The sequence below is a fragment of the Myodes glareolus genome, chromosome 7 (assembly GCF_982192425.1).
Source record: "Myodes glareolus chromosome 7, mMyoGla1.1, whole genome shotgun sequence".
NCBI classification, from domain to species: Eukaryota; Metazoa; Chordata; class Mammalia; order Rodentia; family Cricetidae; genus Myodes; species Myodes glareolus.
Window position 1 is genome coordinate 51,055,455 of NC_142032.1, and position 21,244 is coordinate 51,076,698.

At 39.7% G+C, this 21,244-nt stretch overlaps 2 protein-coding genes across 2 annotated transcripts in view; both read left to right on the plus strand.

Moving 5' to 3' along the window:
* Positions 1–7,222: 7,222 nt before the first annotated feature.
* LOC148121405 (membrane-spanning 4-domains subfamily A member 6B-like) overlaps positions 7,223–21,244 on the plus strand; it is a 78,803-nt gene continuing 64,781 nt past the window's right edge. Inside the window, exon 1 of the mRNA XM_087908103.1 lies at positions 7,223–7,354. The gene's annotated coding sequence lies outside the window, so the exon portion shown is untranslated. The remainder of the gene's footprint in view (positions 7,355–21,244) is intronic.
* On the plus strand, positions 7,228–17,636 carry LOC148121406 (membrane-spanning 4-domains subfamily A member 6B-like). The gene is made up of 7 exons (XM_087908106.1): positions 7,228–7,354; positions 9,323–9,485; positions 10,630–10,764; positions 12,586–12,642; positions 15,054–15,239; positions 16,144–16,245; positions 17,070–17,636. The coding sequence occupies exons 2-6, from the start codon at positions 9,339–9,341 to the stop codon at positions 16,222–16,224; spliced, it is 606 nt and encodes a 201-aa protein (XP_087764232.1). The 5' UTR covers positions 7,228–7,354; positions 9,323–9,338; the 3' UTR covers positions 16,225–16,245; positions 17,070–17,636.

The window sequence follows — 21,244 nt, forward strand, 5'->3', positions numbered from 1 at the left end:
AGAAACTGCCTTGGCCTAGTTGATAGGGCAGAACTTAGGTAGGTGGAGAAAAAAGAACTAAATGCTGGGAGGAAGAAGGGCAGAGTCAGAGAAGCCATGGATCCTCTGCCTGAGATGGACGCCCGTTAGAATCTCAGTAAGCTACTGGTATGTGGCGATACACAGAGTAATGGAGATGGGGTAAACTATATGTAAGAGTTAGCCAATAAGAAGTTAGAGCTAATGGCCAAACAGTGTTTTAATTAATACAATTTATGTGTGGTTATTTTGGGGGCTAAGCTAGCTGGGTGGCTGGGAAGAACAAAGGGGTCCTCCTTGTAACAAGGTCTCCAAGAAGTAAAGACTACAGTCCACATTTTATTTGGGGTTTTGCTAAGTAAGTAGATTTGGCTATTCATGATCATATAAAGACACATTAAGTATGCAAGACAACATGTGTTTTAAATCACTAACTATAGCAATCAATTTTAATTTCTTTGTACATGTGCATCACATAATACCTGAGTGTGTAGTGAAAAATTACAGTGAAGACAATAACTGAAATCAGAATACCTGATCCCTAAATACACACACATATACACACACAGAGTGCGTCTCTCACTATATATATATTATATATATATATATATATGTGAGTATACATAGTATATATATAGTGTAGATACATATATTTATGTATTTATTTATTATATATAACATAAAAAGCAGTTTCTTATTGTTGTGGATTGAATCTACAGTGTCCTCTACAGACTCACATGTTTGAGCACTTGGTATTCAAGTGATGCCACTCTTTTGAGAGATTGCTGAATCTTCCTAATATGAGGTCAAACTTGTGAATGTAAGTCACTGAAGGTTAGCTTGGACGGGTACACTTATCACTTCCTGAGGGGGGTGGCAGCCTCCAGACAGCACAGGGCTTGAAAGAAATCCACAGTATCAACGAATACTAGAGTTTTCTACCTGATTTACATTCTCTCTTAATGGTATCCTTCTTTTATTCCTCAGTGTACTTGTGTACTTCTTTCTACAGCTAATGTATCTCAACAAAGTTTTTCAAGCAATGTATGAATCATAGTGTATTTACACCATATTTTTCAGATGAATGATTATAATAAATACAGGTAAAAGCAGGTTTTCTTTATATAAAACATAGAAAGACATATAAACAGGTTTTCACATATCTCCTTTATATGATTAAAACAAAGTCACCCCAGCAACCCATATACATTTACATCTAAGCAACTTGTTATAGATTAACAGGTCATGAGGAAGCAGAAAAGTATTTTTTTCACAGCCAACACTTTGTTGGCAGGCTGTATATTGTGGTTACAAAGAATGAATCAATCATTTTAGTATTCATCTTGACAGTTAATCTTATCTTAAAGGAATCACAAACCTTATCTCTTACACATGAAAACCAGTCATTCAGCTGTATTTTAAGTCTTTAGGGTGCATACCCTCATTGATAGTTTCTTATATCAGGAGATTGTGGGCAGGAATGAGCACAAGGAATTAATCATCACCACTGATCACCAACCAAACCTACCCAGGAAAGTATGATCAGTTAGCAACAGTTGGGTTGAATTACGTTTTTGACCCTAAACTAATGAATTTATAACTTGGCTCTGTGTCCTTGTGAACTTTAGATTGTTTCCTGGGCTTTTTCATCTCAAAACTATTATCAAAATATCTGATCTAACCTGAAATTATTTTGAAAGTTTTGCTTCAGTGTAGCGCCTGCACTACGGGACAGTATGCAAGCCAGGAACTAGACTGGAGATTTAAAAACTTATACATACAGACAGAGACACAGGGACACAGGTCATCCTTGATACAAGAATGCCAACTTTACTATGCTTCAGGGAAGTGTATATTGGGATCCTTAACTAATAGCCATGCCCCAGCTCCTGGGATTTCCAGCTGTAACACCCACCGGAATTCGCTCCCCTTCTATCAGGAATTTGTGAGAGTCTCCTGCTCAGAGCAGCTGCAGACACAGGAAAGCAAGTTGTTTCACTCCAGCAGGCAAAGGGTCTAAGGCAGGCAAAGAAAACAAAGGGGCCAGGGGTCTGCAGCCCCCAACACTTCAGCTAATGATGCACACTGAATCCTGTGACTGTAACTTTCAGGATTAAGATTAAATAAATTTGAGCCAGTCTGGCTCCTGGGACTCAGTTGTTTTTCTTAATTATTAACTTGAGTTCCATCTATGCAGTCTTTGAGTGAAATTCATAGGGCCGAGATGTGAACATTTCCTTGTATTCGTTTTTATTCATCACAACTCTGTATAAGCTAACGCGTTTATTATCAAATAGACGGTACAGCTTGGGGAGGAATTATCTTCATAATAATCTACAGAGAAAAAAAGCCCAATAGAACAGGATGATTCCATGAGATAAACACACTACATTACAGGCAATGGGGATCTCCTCACACCCATTCACACCATGCCAGATACCAGAGAAAGATGGCAGCAGCAAACATTCAAAGGCACAGCAGAAACAAGACATTCTGAGTTCTGTGGCCTTGGGGCCTTGCCTTTCAAGATTGAGTCATCAGAGTTTCCTCCTGGTAGTCTGACACCTTAAGCGTCAGTTGCCACCTGCTACTTTTCTGACTCTGCCATTGGCGTACACTGCCTTCCAGTTACTTCATACGTTTGCTGCTTCTGGGACAAGCCTCACCGATGGACTCTGCAACATGTGACTGCTGCCACAGCCCTGTCCCTCCATCCCTTCCTCACAATGACCAACCATACCTGCAGAAACCATTTGTTTAAGGAAACTTCTACTGTTTTTATTTGCCTTCTTTGTACTTTGCTTGGAGTAATGAGAAAAGTATTTAATATACTTATACGACCTTATTAGCAGTACATTCCAAAGTTTAGGAACACAATCTAGTACAAAATTCCTACAAAATTTTCTACCACTGTCCACAAATTATATGCTTTTATATGTAAACAAATTATGCATAATTTGTCTATAATAATATGTCTTACATTTACTCATATATTTAAATAAATATGGTTGGCTTATACTATAGCTGCCTTTTAAGAGTGCTATCATCTAGATGCTTAGGTCACATCCCACACTGCCATAATTTTGTGAATTTCTTATATTGTTTTGTAATTTTGGGAGCTATTTTATAAAAATATTGCATGTCCTTGACATTTACCCCCAAATTCAGATGTTGGAATCCTAACTTCCAGTGTTTGTGGGGTGTCTAAGGTCAGAGAGCAGGTCAGTCAGGAATGATGCAGACCCCAGAGAGTTCCCACACTCCCTTCCTCCATGCAGACACAGTAAAAGGCAGTTGTCTGGACACTAAAAGAGCATTCTTGTTGTACATGAGACATGTGTCAGTGCCTTGATTCTGAAGTCCCAGTCACCAGAACTTTGAGCAAGAAAAGTTCCACGTAAGAAAAGTGTTGTCTACTGGCCACCATCATTATAAAGATGCATTTTCACATTCATTGCTGCAAAGGTACCAGTAGACATACTCTTTGGGTCCAGGTGAATATTATGTTTCCCAACAAGTTTTATTGAGTGATGTTAGCATCCTTAAAAAATTTCCAAGGTATTCTTAGTTCAGTTAATATTTGTTGAGTGTTCATGTTACCTTTCTGGTTAGAACAGTACAAAGACTCTGCTATCAAACTAAATTTCCAATAAAGAAAAAAATGTAAGTATATTCTTGAATAAACTGATTCTAAGTATGTGTCAATATTTACTGTTCATTTTGGAATAAGTATAGATCCTGTGTAAGTTTGACATAACCTGATTTAAATGATTTGCATATTTCCAAACAGCCAGGATACAAACCTCAGGTACTGATGTGTTTCAGGATTTAAAACCTTATCCAACCACAAGCTTGCTGCTATTTCTTTACTTCCAACCTTAAATTAACTTTTAGTAAAGATACATCAAGACAGTTCTCAGGAAAACACACTAAAAACATAGGGACTGGAGAGATAGTTCAGCAGTTAAGGGCTCTTTTTCTTCTTGTAGAGGACCTGGTTTCAGTTCCCAGCACCCACATGGTATTTCACAACCATTGTAACTCAGATTCCAAGGAATCTAATACCCTCTTCTGACTTCTGCAGGCACCAGGAACACATGTGATACACATACACACACCACACAAAACACAATAAGTTGAATAAGTATATCTATAAAAATTAATATGTGGGGCCAGGTGGTGGGTGGCATCTGCCTTTAATCCCATCACTCTGGAGGCAGAGGCAGGCAGATCTCGGTGACTTTGAGGCCAACCTGATCTACAACAGCTAGTTCCAGGACAGGTTCCAAAGCTACAGAGAAACCCTGTCTTGAAATATGTGGGACAAAAATGCAAAGCAATCGATTAAAGACCAGTACCTATAAGAAAATGTTTTATCTGAAGCTGTTTCAAGTAAGAAAAATTAGACTTTTCGCATACTTGGTTTGCTCAAATGCCCAGAGTCAGACAAAACTGCAGATGTGTTTCTGGACCATTATGTGTCACACTCACAAAGAACACCAAATTTTGCTCAATTCTGTTTCCTGTCAAGTGTTTCTTTCTTTGTTCTTTGTGTTGATTCCTTGTTCTTCTCATTCTAGGAAGTGAGTGTGTTTGGAGAACACACAATTCTGAACTTCTCTCTCAAAAGGACAAATGAGTAGCCCATAGTTATGTGATCTACAGGACTGCTTTCTGTCTCATCTGACACAAAAGGATGACGGGGGCAGAGAGCACAGCTTCCATATCTTGTTGGAACGCTGCTGTCTCCCCACTGGCGCGACAGCAGTTCTCCGGAGGCCAGGGCTGAAGAGATGCTGAGTTTTAAAGGATAAACAGTGAACTGGTTTAACTGGGAAGTTACACACACAAGCCCAGAGAAGAGGCATCTAGAAAATGTTTCTGAATGGTTCCAGAATCTACTCCCATTTTCGTGTTTGGGGTCAGTCTCACATACATTCCTTCTGGAAAGTCATTGAGGAATAAGTGAGCGTTACGGTATGTCTACAGCCATGAGCAAAAGGAAAATGAGGAAGTGGCCTGGGAATTTAACCAACCTTAATCAGGAAATTCTTGGCTCATAGTTTCTTTTAGAATCTTCAACAGCTATAGTTGGGCATTATATACATCTACCAAATCCACCTCTCTATATATACACATTTTAACATGATATATAATTTTCTATGTGGGAATATTTTGCATCCTGATGATAGTGGTTTTTCAAAGGCAAAGTTTTATAAAAAGATGCATATCGTTTGATTCATCAATACATTTACTAACACAGTTATTGTTCAATGAAGCTCACCAATTGGTGAGTAGTAGGTATTTGGTCATGCAGTCTAGTGAAATGCATAGGTAAAATCAGGAGCACGATGAGCGCATGTAGTTCAGTAAGACATGTGTGATGGTCAAATAATAAATTGATGGTGAATGAACTGATAAAGATGAGTAGAAACATAGCCAATGGAAATGACAATAAACGATCATGTATAACGCATGTAGATAAATATCTACCATAAATTTGCTAAAACAGCAATGCTAAATGAATGCAAACTATGAAGAGGCATTTCCCATGGGACTGGGCAGAGGGGCAGAGCATTTGCGAAGGTGCTTAGAGAGAACAGGAGATTGTGAACAGAGGGTCCTAGGTGACAGACAGAGTGTGTTATTGTTAATAGTCTTTTGTTTCCTGGTACAGTCGCTGACTCAAACCCTGAAAACAACTGAGCATGAAAGGGCAGATGGAGCTAAGCTGAGACTAGGGAGAGCAACCTTTGGCTTGGAGTGCAGAAGTTCCCTCTCCAAACAAAGCACAAAAACCCAAGGTTGGGGAGAAGAGAAGGTTGATGGTGGGAATAGATGGATGGGGAAGATATGGAAGATATGGGGTAGTGTGACAAAAGGTCACTATGCGGGCCTTTGTGATGGTGAACTTACAGGCATTAACTCAAGTACTCTATTAATGTCTTTAAGTACACTTAAAATTGTGAGAGTGTGCAGGTGAAAAACAGACTGGGGAGGGAATCTGGGGTAAACAGATTTAACTTGCTTCTTAGCACATTCTGCTGGAGACAAAAGTGGGTGTGGTTGCCCTCAAGAGGCCACACTTCTGCTTTGTCAAATCTCGGAAGAATAGCTGTGCTTCACTAACTCACTGGGTTCTGGGATAGTGATGAGTCCACAGGACATGATGGGAAGGACAGTGATGAGCCCACAGGACATGATGGGAAAAGGATGGTGACAATGACATCCCAGGAAAGGAGAACCAACTCCAGATCAAGACAGTCCCTTTCTATGGATTTCTTAGAATCTAGAATAGTAGCAGGACTCTTCTAATTTTCTCCTTCTAACCTACATCTAGGACTTTTAAGCACAGGAAGAAGAAAGTTTCCAGAGTGTGGCTGTGTAGTTGCTGCATCTCGTTCTTGTTCCCCTGTGCTATTAATTATCATCAAAGTCAGCTTCTGAACTGTGGAATGAAAGCCACAGGATGTCTGTCTTCATGACAGCATCCTGAGTGAGTGACTGTCAAAGTCATTCATGGTGTGTTGAAACTTCCCCACTTCTTCCTCTGCCGTATGTTACTTTCCTAGTAGTGTCCAGTCGTTCCCAGGGCACCTCCGTTGTTGAGAAGCCCTGGGGTCTAGACACAGGTTAGAAGGAGAACATTAGAAGAGTTCTAAAGTGGGTACTGAACGGCTGCTTGCAGCTTTTGCAGAGGTTGCAAAACTAGTTTAAAAAAAGTATGAATAAAAAATTCCATAAGTATTGTAATATGTTCAATTATTGCAATTTATTATATATTATTATATAGTCCCTCAAAACCCAAGGTTATGATTACTATTATCTATACTTTTACTATACTTTTTTTATATATGGTGAAATGTTTTAGCACCAATATTTCTATGACTTGGAATACCATTTGCAATCAAGACAGTTCATTAAATACTACTTAAAAACAAGACAGGTCACTTTCTCTCATCTTCATGGGCTTCCCCAGCTTGTTGCTGTTCTCTGTTTAATACTTTGACAAGTAGGTTCCAGAACGTGGACTTGGGCATTACTTTGAGCTGGTGGGTGCTGGCGCTCACATCCCACAGGATCCCAGCACTGTTTCTAATAGTGATTTTTCTGAGTTTTTGGAAGTTATTGAAATAGGAACTACGGCTGCATTGACCAGGTCATAATGTGTATGTATTCCATCCTGCGTGGTAGTGAACACTGAAAGAGGAAGAAGGGCTGGGGACAGTCACAACTTCACCAACAGGAACCAAGGGTCAGACCGAGAGAACCCAGCATTAAAAGCTCTTCGGATCCTGAGGACCCAGCTTGGGAGGACTGAGAGATACAGGCACAGGTAGGCAATCATGAAGAGACTTCTGCCTGTGCAGTACTCTCTTTCTGGGACTTCGATAGGGGGAACTGCTAATGCTCATGAAAGCGCTGGAGACCCTGTGGCTCTTCAGAACTAAATGGGAGAAGGGAAGAGGCATCTGGCTTACCTCTGTCCCTGTTCTTTCTAGCTGCATGATCTTGGTGGTCACCAACCTACGGCCATGTGACTATTGGGAGCAGAACTCTTGTACCTGCAAAGACTCTCAGGCCATTCACTGACTGGGCAGCCTAAGGGCTGAGAACAGCACAGAGAGAAGAAAGCCAAGCTGACATTTTCCTCTTGGCTTAGCTGCTTCTCATTAATCTATTGATATTTTAATTATCATCTGCCACCCCACAAGCCCTCAGTCAGCACCCTGCTGGCCACTCAGGCCATGACCTGGCAGGGCTTCTGGTGCCAAGGTCAGGTTCTGCCACTTCCCCATAGGTTTGAATTAAGTATCTCTGACATTCTGTTAACCAATGAGACTCAGAAGTCAAAGATTCAGGTGAAAACCTACTAGCACACAGAGGCTGAGTAGCAGCTAGCTGACCTTGCTTTTTGGCCAGAAACACTGCAAGAAACCAGTCCCTTACCTCTTTATAGAACCAAGAAGCAGCTCAAACTCCAGTCCACACTCTTTCCTTCCTGTGTGTCTCCTCTAAGTTGCTGGCATCTCTATGTCCAATTCCTGCCGACTAGTCACTGACTCTGCTCACAGATTCAAGGCTTAACTTTATTGGGCAGAACTGGGAGTGTCAGAGTGCAATCAAAATATTGCACAACATCAGCCTGAGCTCAGAAACCAATTCCACAGACAACTGGGTCCTTCCAACTAACAGGGACCGGGTCTGACCTTGAACCTCAGGGTTTGACTTCAGGACTTCTCATACCACTGCATCCAGCTGCTTCTCCATGCTGAAGATACTGAGACACAGGGGTGAAAGAGGAAGAGTCAGAGGGCTGGGGTACAGCACTCAACTGTGTATAGGCAACTGATTAACAATAACAACACTAAACATTATTTAACATTGATTTTATACTCTGAGCAAAGCGTGAATTACTTCCACACATAAAACTAACTTTTGACTCTGGCTTTTCTTTCTGATTATGATTTTTTTAATTAGAAGAGAGGATTTTTTTCATGGATTAAAAACACTACAAGATCACTTCTACTAAAGTATGACAATATATAAAATGCTAATTCTAAACGTGGTACTATTAGATTCACAAAACCGACAAATGAAATTAAGTATTTTGAATGTTATGTTGCATGATTTGAAAAACTATGAAGGCTGAATTTTAATATCTCATGAAAAGCAGAGTAACCTAGGGTGAAAGTCATCAGATAAAGAAAATGCACTTAAACCAGGTAGAACTGAGGAAAGAGCTGGAGCTCCATTTTACAAATGTTGTGTGAATGTTTAGGTGTGGACCCAGGAAACCCTGAGGATTCATGCTGTCTCTTCTTATGATGTGTTTATTATCTCAATTCAGTGGGGTGGGCCTAACATCATGGGGAAAGACCTCAGGAACTCAAGGTGTGGTGTCTTTTATTTCCCCAAACCACCAGTTTCGTCTGTCAGAAGATAGGTCAGGAACACAGGAAGGTGCACAGTCTGGAGGTGGCGGCAGACCCTGGGAGCAAAGTTCGTTTTATGTGTTTGTTTGTTTGGCTTTTATTGTATTCAGAGTAAAGCATTCAGTTTTTAATTGAAAAGTCATACAATATAGTCTAATCCTTCCTTCCTTCCCATTCCACTTTATACCCTCTCTCTCTCTCTCTCTCTCTCTCTCTCTCTCTCTCTCTTTCTCAAACAAACAGGCAAATACAAACAAACAACCAAAACCCAAACCAAAAAATCAAGCAAATAAGCAAATCAACAACGACAACAAAATAGTACAATGAGTACAATTCTTTTTAAGAGCAGAGTGCATTTTCACTTCTAGTCCCGGAAGCTCCGTCATGATCCCACAAGTAGTGACCAATGAGACTGTCACAGTGATTTCACCAAATGGAGTTAACTTTCCCCAAACAGACACATCCCAGCCTACCCACCAGATGCAAGACAACCTGAAGAAATGTCTAAAGGCAGAGATCAAAGTGATTGCGGTAAATCAAACTCAAAATGTTCTGGAATGGGTGGAGGGCAAAGAAGGAAACACTGTGTCTGAGGACTAAAAATAGATGTGGGGAATGGACAGCCTTCAGTTTTGAGAAAATGATCAAAGAGTAGTCTGTCGACCAGTAGAAAACCCTTAGCAAGATGTATATATCTCTAAGACTTTCCACAAATTAAGCATTTCCCCTTATTGCAAATATGAGTTATTGAGATTTTGTTGTTTATTTTTTTTTCATTTTTAGAGAGTACTTGCTAGTATTTTATTTTTGAAAATATTGTAGATACATTCTTGGTGCTCACTGAGTATAAAATACCTTTCTCCCCTTTACGGAGAGGAGACAGCACAAAAAGACCACTGGTTTTCCTCTATGTGTTCATCCCAGATTTACTAAAGACACTTTTCTCGGGGTAAGGGAGGGTATGAGAAAGAACATATATTTGTGCTGTGAGGAAAGATAAGGCTGTTTCTCAATGTTATCTATTCTAACACTATCTGCACAGGCCTCTGAATTACCCAGATACAGAACTTAAAGAAACCATTGGCCTAGTCTTGGGCATATCATCATCTGGATTCCTTTGAAGTACATGTAACAAAATTTAAAAATTGCTTGACCAAATGTATAAGAACTGTGAGTCTGTGAGGTGAAGGTCAGGAAGACAAAAGTGTGTTCCTACAGAGGCTAGGGATTCCTAGAAGGGACACCTGGTCTGAAGAGTCTGTGGAGCTGGGCAGAAAGGCTGGCTCAGTGTGATGTTCTGTGGGTTCTGGGTGATGGCCAGAGGTTTCCATTAGAATGTGCTCAGAGTGGAAGGGATTTCAGTTTACTCTTCTTCCCACAAGAAGGAGAAGGAGACTTGCTAAGGGCTCACAACTTTCCAGCACCAGTCAGGAGATGCTGGAAAATTTTTTGAGCATGCCAGGGGTTCCTAGACAGAAGTACCTAAAGATGGCCTGACATTATGGCAGGGCCACATCTCCTCCAGAAGGAACTTCCCTCACCTCCGAGCTTTTACAGTGTCTGTGTGCTTACAGTGACATTGTAGAAGGTGACAATTCATGAGCACCGCGGGAGGAGTGGAGAGGTCTCACTTGTCATTTCTGGTTTTAATCTCCCATCTTGCTTCTTTCAACAGGCGATCCAGATCATGTGTGGTGTGATGGTGCTGAGTCTGGGTATCATTTTAGCATCTGCTCCAATCATCCTACCCTTTCCCTCAGTGATTTCTGTCCTGTTAAACTCTTCCTACCCATTTGCAGGAGCTTTGTGTGTAAGTAGAGATCTGTGGGCACAAGACGGGGAAAATGGAGAGTGCAGGCAGCAATGCTTTCATTCTTATGATTTGGCTTTGTTGAAGGCACTAAGGGTGATAGACTGGAAATCCTCATAATCTGCTCCATGCCTGGGGTAAGAAGGACATGAAGGTCCTTCTCTCCGAGCACAGCTCTCCTCTAGATAGGTAGAGGAGTCTCATGCACAGGTGAGGTTTCCTGTCACTGTGACTTCCTGTCAGCCTACTACAGCTTAGTAACAATCTTTCCTTTCCTGCATTTTATTTTTTGATGCCTCCACAGCTCCATCTTTTCCTCATTTTGTTCCAATGATTTCTGCTTTAGTCATCTCATGCCAAGACACTGTCTGATTTCACCAATTTTTCATTCAAAAATCCCGCATTCCACCAATTGTTCTGTCTCCAGAGCCTTCACTAGACTTCTTCCTTTGGATTGTCCCAGACCTTTCTTGTCCTGGGTAACTTTGACGGTTTCTCAGTTAGGCTGGCCACGAATTTTTTTGTGTGTGTGAAATATTTCTAAATTTCAATTTTTCAGATCTTTTTTAAATCTCTAACTGGGCACAGAATGGCGACTGCTCAGGTGACAGCAGTGTCTGGCCAGACTCCCACGGTCCTTGAAGGGTCCATTCTATTGACATCATTTCCCTGCTGACTTAACCCTGATCAGGGTCTATTGTAGTGATTTCTAGGTCAAGGCTGTGACTTTATTTTTCTCTCCTCTCCAAATTTTGCTCTTTATATATCATCAAGCATCCCTTGCTTTAGAAGAGACACTTAGTGTTTTTCAGTTTTTTCTAAAGCCTCTGCATGTGAAGCCATGGGTGTAGCTCAGCAGTCAAATGCATGCATGGGATGCACAGGTCCTAGCATCACAGAGATAAAGACTCCGCATTTATTTATGTGGATAGGCTACTTTACTTTCAAGAACAGAAATTACAAAATTTCTACCCTTTTGATATTTCTAAAGAATGTTTGCTTCTTGATTTTTTTAAATTTTTTTTTTGATGAGAGAAAGTAATTTTGATTTTATGAACCATGGTAAGTGCTTCCTTTTGTTCTCATTTACCTTAGTCTCTGGAACCAGACACTGAGAGTGCTATTTCTTGTCTTCTGTGTTTGTTAATATCTTCCCTTATTTAAAGAACTAAAACTAGTGCAATATGCTCTCAAAGTATTACAAAAATCTGAAAGAAAGAAATTCATTTAGGATGCCAGCATCACCTAGACACCAGGATAATGGTATGATGTCAGTCATGAGCATAACAAGAGATGGAAAGTATATGCCAACATCCTAATGAAAGGTAGTGTAATACTCCTTGCTAAAATTCTGGCAGATTGAAAATTGCACATTAAAAAAATACTTTTGTATGTTCAAGTGAGAGTCACTATGAGAAGTTTGCATGGTTTACATATCTAAACCAGAATGGCATAGCTCTATTAATGAAATAGGGGATAAAACCCCAATAGCTATTTTCCAGTCTCTCCCTGGAGAGCAATGCTTCCGGATCTAAAAATCATCTAATTCCAAAATGTTCCTTTCCAATCAACAAAATATGTTTTTATTCCCACTTAAGTCTTTATTTATTTTAATGGGATATATTTCTGCTCTTATCTACTTTTTTGTGTTTTCTAAATCGTATGTGAGAAAAGGGCCTCCTCTGAGAACCTAGGTGTGACCGTGGTCCTTTGTTCCTTGAGGCTTTTCCCATGGAGGTTTGTCATGAACCCCAGAGAGTGACACTGCCGTCACTTCGTACATACAATTGACCTGACAGCATTTTCCTCTTGTCTGAGCAGTTTATCATCTCTGGAACTCTGTCAGTCATCAGGGAAAAGAAGTCAACAAAGTTTTTGGTGAGTACAAGAACCATAACCCTGAACTGATGAGGATGAACCCAGGGAGCACCCATCAGGGGCCAGCTTTTCACACTGAAGTTACAAATAAGATCGTGTTCTATTTGTGAGCTGATTCTGGGTTCTCCGTAGCCCTGTATAGAGCACATTCTTCCTATCACAGTGACCAAAATCACAGTGTGCCTTATGTCTGAGACCACTGCTAAGGAATGTCATGTAAAACTATGTTCTTATGATCCCATTGAGTAGGCAACAGGCTACGATGATTAATCTTGATCATCAACTTGGCCTGACGGGAAACACCTTGGAGATTAAAAGCACACCTCTGAGGTTGTTCTATTTCCAAAGTGTGACAGAGTCATCCCATAGGATAAAGACTCAGGTGGAATAGACAGGAGAAGTTGAAATGTGCTTAGCACAGATATCCCCTCATTCTGCTTCCATGACGACCAGGACCACCGTGCTGTGAGCTACTCTGCCACACCTACCCACTCTGGTGGGCCAAGACACTGAATCCGTGAAATACATTTTGTTGCTTAAGTTGTTTATGTGAGCTATTTTGTCATAATAATGACAAGTCTAACACAAAAACTTTTAAATTTTACTCTTCAGTAGTTAAGTTATGATTCTTATTTTTAAAAGTTGTATTTCTGTGGATATATCATATAATCTCACCACTTAAATGCGTGAAAAACCTCAGACAAAATGTTCACACGAGAATCATCTTTTATCTAGATCTCCATAAAGGTAATGCTTTTGCTGGGCTTGAGTAAGCATTTTTGAACCGAGAAACAGAATATTTGAATCATGAAAGTCTTAGTAGTTATTTGTGTTGGCTAAGAATTCAGATTTACCTACCTTAACTTATTCTAGAGAAATACTGAAGTCACTGGGAGAAGAAAGATGGACTATAGGAAGAGGCTTTGAGATATGTAAAGATTCACCTAGCCATCAGTCAACTCATATTCCTCAAGCAGTTGACTCAGGAAGTCATATGATTAAATAAACAGCCTAGGGACTTACTTGTTAAGATCTGACTAAACCAGCCTCTCAAGACACAGAGTATTGATTACTTTTTTGTTGCCATGGTAAAATCCCATGAGTAAAAGCAACAAAGGAATTAGGTAGTCTCTAGATAGAATAAGAGTAAAGACACTTACCTATGCTCAAGAATGTTCTTTTCATCCCGTGTGTGGAGACTAAACAAGAAGGCCAAGTAGAATACACTTAGTCTGTTCTCGAACACATGACCAACATCCTAATTGCAGTTATTCTTAGAGGAGTCCAAGAGTTTGACTTTAGTCACTGTTTGTGGAAAGTAGCACCCAAAAACGCCAAATCCTGGGTGGTTTATACAATTGGCCTAAAATATAAGTGTGCTGAAATTAAGCCATACTGCAGTACAAGTCATCTAGGCACACTCTGGAAATTCCTGACACTGAGAACGAAGTCCCCACACTCTCCTTTGATCATATGAGCTTGGGAGGTAGCATGTAAGGAATGAATGGCTTCATCTCTCTTTCCTGCATGGTTGATGCATCCATGTCTGGGGATTGGAAAGAGCTTGTTATTCTGAGGATATTAGCCAGTATTAGGTGTGTCCATGTTCATCCCTTGGAAAAACTCAACTTGAAAAGAGGAATGTTTTATTTGAGCTCATATTTTGGAGGGTTCGTAGTGCAGTCTTTAGGTGGATTCATTTGCTCTGAGCTTACAGATAGGCAGGGAGTGTCTCATGGTAAGTGAGCAAAGCTGTGTGTCACATCTCAGCAAGGAAGAAAAAAAAGATGAAGGTATCATTTCTGATATAGCCCTTTTGCAGGCTCTTCTCTGAAGACTAACCTTTGGTCAGGATGCGCTTTCTAAAGGTTCTGAGATCTCATAGCATCATCTGCCTGGGGCTCAGGTCTTTAATATGTGGGTCTCAGGCCACATCAAATCCAAACTACAGCACTGACAATGTTGAGGAACGATGAACACAGCTGGTGTCCGCACCTCCTCATTTACTCCCACTGTCTTGAGAATTTTCCAGTTTTGCATATGGGGGTTCCATTGAAAGTCATGGGTGATGGGTGATTTTGCCAGGGGAATATTTTATTTCTTTGTAATCCTATTTATCCACACAATTACCATTTACATGTTGGATTTGTGTGTTCTTAGACATTCTGTGGAGCCAATAGACATGATAGAGGTTGGATAAAGTGATCTGATCAAATATCATCTAGGAAATGGAGCCTAGGAAAAATAAGGAAGGAAAACTAGGGCCTCTCCTCTTTCTAGTGATCACAACTATGAGTTAGGGAGATGGAGAAACAAATTATTAATCTTTCAGCTGCTAAGGAAGACAAATAAAGAAAATTGGTGCAACTTTTGGGGAAAGAGGTATGAATGAAACCTGTTGCTCATTTCAGGTAGTGGGCAGCCTGATTACGAACATCCTGAGTATTTTATTTGCTTTCATGGGCATCGTTATCGTCTCTGTCAGCCTGGCTGGTTTGCATCCTGCCTTAGAGAAGTGTGAGCAACTTAGACCAACTGATTCGTATTACTACTACTTTTCTCTCAACAACTGCTTTAGCTCCAAGAATGTTTTGACTGTGAGTATTCCTCAAGGCTGCATGTAGGTTTTGGAAGATAGTTGTCTTCTCCTATTTTTTAAAACCTTATACTCTGTCTGGATTGAAATCTTAGGGAAAGGTCATGGCTGAATAGAATAAACGTATAAATAAAAAAAAAGGTAGGTTGAATGTATATGCTGGGAAAGTGTCAAGATAATGGAGGCATGCTCTGTCTCCTCTCTACTTGTCTAAGGAAAAGGGAAAAGTTTACAGCATGACATTCATCTTCCTATCAAGCAGACTTCATGAAGGACACTTCAAGACAGAAGTCATGGGCTAAGTGTTATTAACCTAGGTCCTTCTTTGAATTGGTTTGTGATGTTACAGACTGTAGAAACTGGACTCTTGCTCTGCATTTTACCATCACGAAAAAGGCCAAGGAAACACACACCGAGGAAGAAAGTTCTATCGATGCTTACTTTTACAAAGATGTTGCACTATCAGAACCTCACTAACCATCACAAGTCTCTGTGGAGGGATTATTACACACGTGTGAGAAGTGAGCAGACAGAAGACAGAGAAGCAGAGACTTGCCCAGCCTCCCACTAGGAGAACCAAGAGCAGGAGCCCCTGACTCTGTCCTGGCACTCACTACTCCACTCTGCTCCCTCACTGAGTCAACAGTGTAGTCAGGGACCCCTGCCCAAGACAGGAGAGAAGTGGTGGCATGAAACAGCTTTGGTTTAGTTTGGCTTTCATCCACTTCCCCTCAGGGAATGAAGAGTTCAGGCCTTGATCTAAGCCTGTGTTTGGAGGGATCCCTTTCCCTTCTTCATGGTGTCCTTCCTTTCTCTGTCGGTGGAGATGGTTTCCTCTCTATAGTCACTTCCCACCAAAGCTGCAGCTGATTCAGTCACCCCAACTTCTCCTCTCCTGAATTTAGGGAGTCCTTTCATTGATGCTGGTCTTCAGTGTGTTGGAGCTTGGCCTGGCTATGCTCGCTGCCATGCTGTGGTGGAAATAGGGTCACTCTGACTCCTCTCGGGTGAGTATGCTGGAGGCTTCCGGGAATCTTGTCTTTTGTTCCTCTAGGATGTGCTGCCCTATGCTGCCACGAATAACACATAAGTCAGGCATTTGGACAGTGAGATAGGGCAGTAAATGAAGGGATAGAAGGCAATTGAGTTGCTGATGAGGATTATCTGGACATGAAAACAGATGACCCTAACACATCACCTGCTCCTTTCCTTCCCGTTTGCAAACAAAGGAACTGAGGCTCTGGGAAGTTAATGCATTTCCTGGGATTATGCTGAGTTTGCCTGTGTTCAGGATGCTGGAGCCAGGCTACCTTCTTTCTAAGTAGGGCTACTTTCTCCTACAAAGACTAGTCTCACTAAAACCCTTGACTTGGTAAAGACCAATTACACACTTGAATGGATTCAGTCTGCATCTTAGGCTCTAATTTCTTCCTTCTGATCTTAAATTTTTTCTTGCATAAAGATGTTAAAGCAATGATGTTTAATAATTGCATGTAACCCTTCTTAGTAGCTTTGAATGCATGTCTTCAGTAATGGAACCAAAAGCTGTGCTCTGACCACATCCTTAGTTAGAATGTTAAAATGAAGGTTAGATAATATATATCAAATATGTGCATAACTTAATAATGTGTTATTCTTATCCTGGAATAGCTATAAATTCTATGTATGAATGAAATTCTGTTATATATACATATAAGTATGTATATGTATATATGCATCTATGTATCTACCTTCCTATGAGCATAGGTATATAAATGTTTTTGTATATGTATACATATATAAACATATATATTAACTTGTAGTCTGAAACTGAATATTTTCTTTATTCTAGAATGTGATTTTCCTGCCTTGTAACTCAAAGAATGAATCCAGCATGGAATCAAAGTCACTGTGTACCCTGCATATGAACAAAGATTAGTTTCTTGGGAATAAAAACAAATTTGGAAATATACAGCAGAGAGTCTATCTTCAAGATAATGCAGAAAATCAAACCATCACAAGGCAGCAATGCTTAAGCTTCCTAAAATATAGCTGTTTAAAACCTGAATATCAGTAATGTGTTGAATAGGTGTTCAGTCATACCCTCTTGATTATCATGACTTGGCTTTAGCCAAAGCTCAGACTTATGAATAGTGACCAAAGAACCCCAGATAATTCTTGGAAAATTAAGAGAATGTTTCAGGGGATCTGGTGGAGCAAAGGGGCAACATTTCTTTGTCCCCTTCAATTAACTACAATAGTGACCATATGATCTATGTGCTCAGAATTCTGTACTGGCATGAGTCTTTCATCATAAAAATTTTATTCATTAGTACATAGAATCAAGTGACCTGCAATGAAGTCTCAAGAACTGTACATGTTATTTCTTTCTAAATAAAATATTTTTCTGATTTTGTGATCTATTTGTAAGGATTTTTGTTGTTTTGTCTTTAAGCACAGATCAAGACTCCTGTGATACATAAACACATTATTTTGATATTCCTTTGTCATCTTTCAATAACAAAAAGGCATGGAAAAGACAACTAGAAATAAACCTTTGGTGGGTGTGCGTGTGTGAGTATTTAACTGAATGTGCATGAACATTCAAAGTTCAGTGATTTATTTTGAGGTGACAGATAACATACTTATTTCTAGGATTACCAAGGCAAATAAGAGCCATTTCTTCACTTCTTATAGGAGGCTTGACAGATGTCTGAGGGGTTAAGTGTATTGATTAGTCCTGCAGAAGGCCTGGGTTCCATTCCCAACACCCACATGTCAGCTCAGAAACATATGTAGCTTAAGGTTCAGGTGATTTGACACCCTCTTCTGACATTTGTGGGCACTAGACACGCATGTGGTGCACAAATATACATCCACGTAAAATATGCATGTAACATAAAAACAAATTTGTGGTAAAATATGGAAAGTGGAGAATGAGAACAAAATGTGGATCCTGTTGTTTAAGCCACCAGTTGAGTGCACATTAAAGATTACTTAAGCTTATTTTCTGCCTAAAAGCATTTGTAGAAGAAGACAGTCTTTCTTTGAGACATGTCCCCCAACCCTTGCCTCTTGTCAGTCATGTGACTCATCTTGCTTCAGGAAAGGAAGGAAGGACGACCACCTAGAAATCAAAGTTGGTGTTTTCAGCGTTACATCACTGCATAGCTCAGTCAACACTGTCAGCATCAAAATTTCCAAACCTCTTATGAACAAGGAAAAATCATTACCAACTCTGCAGAAACTAAGAGGACTTAAGGTCACATAGTGAACACAGTTGTGTGAACAGTTTATACAAATAATTGAAATGAGAACAAATAGTAGTAAGATAAAAATAATGAAAGCAACCCAAGAATAATTACCATAAAGAATTACCATAAAGGCACCATACACTTTTTGACAGGGTCTCTCACTGATAGGAGGGCTCATGAATTAAGATCAGTGGGCTGGTTAAGGAGATCCAAGAATCTGCCTGCCTACCCCTTGTCACTGATGGAATTACCAGGGTATGTAACCATACCTGGCTTTTATTTCATTTTTTAAAATTTGCTTAAATCAGAATCAAACCCATGTTTTCATGCTTGCATAACAAGCGCATAATCAGTTGAGTTGTCTCACTAGACTTGCATTTTGTAATAAATGGTTTCTGGTTTTGTTCTTGCTTCCTTCAATTTTTCAAGTTTCTCCAGCTCTTGCTATTGTTAATTTAACATTTAAGCATGATTTATGCATTTTTTCATTTTGTAAGAAAAACTTCTTTTTCTCAAGGTCTCAGAATAATGCTTTACTTTTTATTGTTGTGTTTTTAAATGTGTTAAATTATGAATTTTATTTTTCCTGAAGAGAATAATATTATTGTATGGTTATTATTATCATAATATCCTTGTAAAAAGCTAAAAATTCTAGAACTTCCACTAATTGTTGCCATATTTATATACAGAATTGTACAAATACTTCCTAGTTCAGTGACAATTTCCCATCTTGTTAGGAGAACATATTATTGTAGGTTAATAGCATTACTTACAATGAATGGTTCCTACTATCTAGGACAGATTTCTTCTGTATGTAATCTTTCATAATTTGTTTATCCTTGCTTATTTACATCTCTATATAATTTTTGAAAGTAACTTGTTAGCATTCTGGTAATATATGGAAAATTTAACTTATAATAATTTTAGAATAGGTTTTATTTATGCTTTGAAGATTTTTGTCCATATATGCAAAGTATCTTGATGTAATCTACTCCCAGTTCCCCCTTCCCCCTCCTTCTGGACAATCCCTAACTTATCTCCTTCCCACCTTCACGTTCACTCTATTTCTCTCTTTCATTTTGTAACCCACCAGGTCCATTTAGTGCTGCCTGTCAGTATGCTGGCTGATCTTGTTGGCTTGACCTTATGCAGGTCTTGTGTAGATATCTATAGATCACGAGTACAAAATACTGTAAGCTGAACTTTTGATTTAAAAAGACAAGCCACAAAGGATGAAAAATTGCTTAAAAGTTCTGGAATATAGCAGAAATAAGGAATTCAAATGTAATGATTTTAACATCATAGTGGGAGAATGCTTGACTTAAGAAAGCTGACATGGCAAAAAGGCAACCTACTGAATGGGAAAAGATCTTCACCAACCCCAAAACAGACAGGAGACAGAAAATATATAAGAAACTCAAGAAATTAGACATCAAAATACCAAACAATCTAATTTAAAAATGGGGTAGAGATCTAAACAGAGAATTATCAACAGAATAATCTCAAATGATCAAAAGACTCTTAAGGAAATGTTCAGCATTCTTAGCCATCAGGGAAATGCGAATAAAAATGATTCTGAGATACCATCTTATATCAGTCACAATGGATAAAATCAAAAGCACCAATGATACCTTATGTGGGAGAGGATGTGGAGTAAGGGGAACACTCCTCCTTTGTTGGTGGGAATGCAAACTTGTACAACTACTTTGGAAATCAGTATACTGATATGTCAGAAAACTGGGAATCAGCTTACCTCAGGACCCAACAGTACCACTCTTGGGCATATGCCCAAAAGATGCTCAATCATACTCAAGGATATTTGTTTAACTATATTCATGGCAGCATTATTTGTAATTGTCAGAACATGGAAACAACGTAGATGCCCCTCAGACAAAGAATGGGTAAAGAAAATGTGCTACATTTACACAATGGAGTACTACTCAATGGTAAAAAGCAATGACATCTTGAAATCAGCACGCATATGAATGGAAGTAGAAAAGAAACCATCCTTAGTGAGGTAACCCAGACCTAGAAAGATGAACATGGTATATTCTTAGTCACAAGTGGATACTAGCTGTAAAGCAAAGGATAATGGACCTACAGTCTATGACACTAGAAAAGCTAAGTAACAAGGTAAACCCTAAAAGAAACATATGTAGATCCCCCTGGGAAGGAGAAATAGACAAGATCTCCTGAGAAAATTGGGAACATGGGGATGGGGGAGAAGGGAGGGTGGAAGGGGAGGAGGAGAACTTGAGGGAATGGAATAGTCGAGATGGGGGAAGAACAGTGACGGAGAGCAAGGAAAGAGATATTTTGATTGAGGGAACCATTTTGGGGCTGGCAAGCCTAACACTAGGGAAACTCCCAGGATTCCACAAGGATGACCCCAGCTAAGACCCTAAGCAGTAGTGGAGAGGGTGCCTGAACTGGCCTTGCCTGTGGTCAGATTGATGACTATCTTAAAAAAAGGAAGCCGTCATGGTAACCATTCAGAACACAACAGGACAGCTGATATCTAAACCTTGCCTGTGAGTCTGCAGCTCATGATATTCCCTATCAGGAGACATTCTTATATTGTAAAGTTCAACCATATATCGTGCTAATTTCCCTAATGAAAAGTAAGTTTTTGGAATACAGAGGCACATGGACAGACAGATAAGAATTAGTGTGAGTTAGGCGACAACCTTGGTAGTTATCTGGCCCATAGACTATGACACCAGACAAAAGCTGTCCACAGGAAGAATTCAGGGAAACATTAGAGCCAAAATGA

Excerpts from the sequence above, each read along its gene's own strand:
- LOC148121406 (XM_087908106.1), top strand. The coding sequence starts at position 9,339 with ATGATCCCACAAGTAGTGACCAATGAGACTGTCACAGTGATTTCACCA. Across the intron at positions 9,486-10,629 it reads CAGAGATCAAAGTGATTGCG|GCGATCCAGATCATGTGTGG; the intron begins GTAAATCAAACT and ends TTCTTTCAACAG. Across the intron at positions 10,765-12,585 it reads CATTTGCAGGAGCTTTGTGT|TTTATCATCTCTGGAACTCT; the intron begins GTAAGTAGAGAT and ends TTGTCTGAGCAG.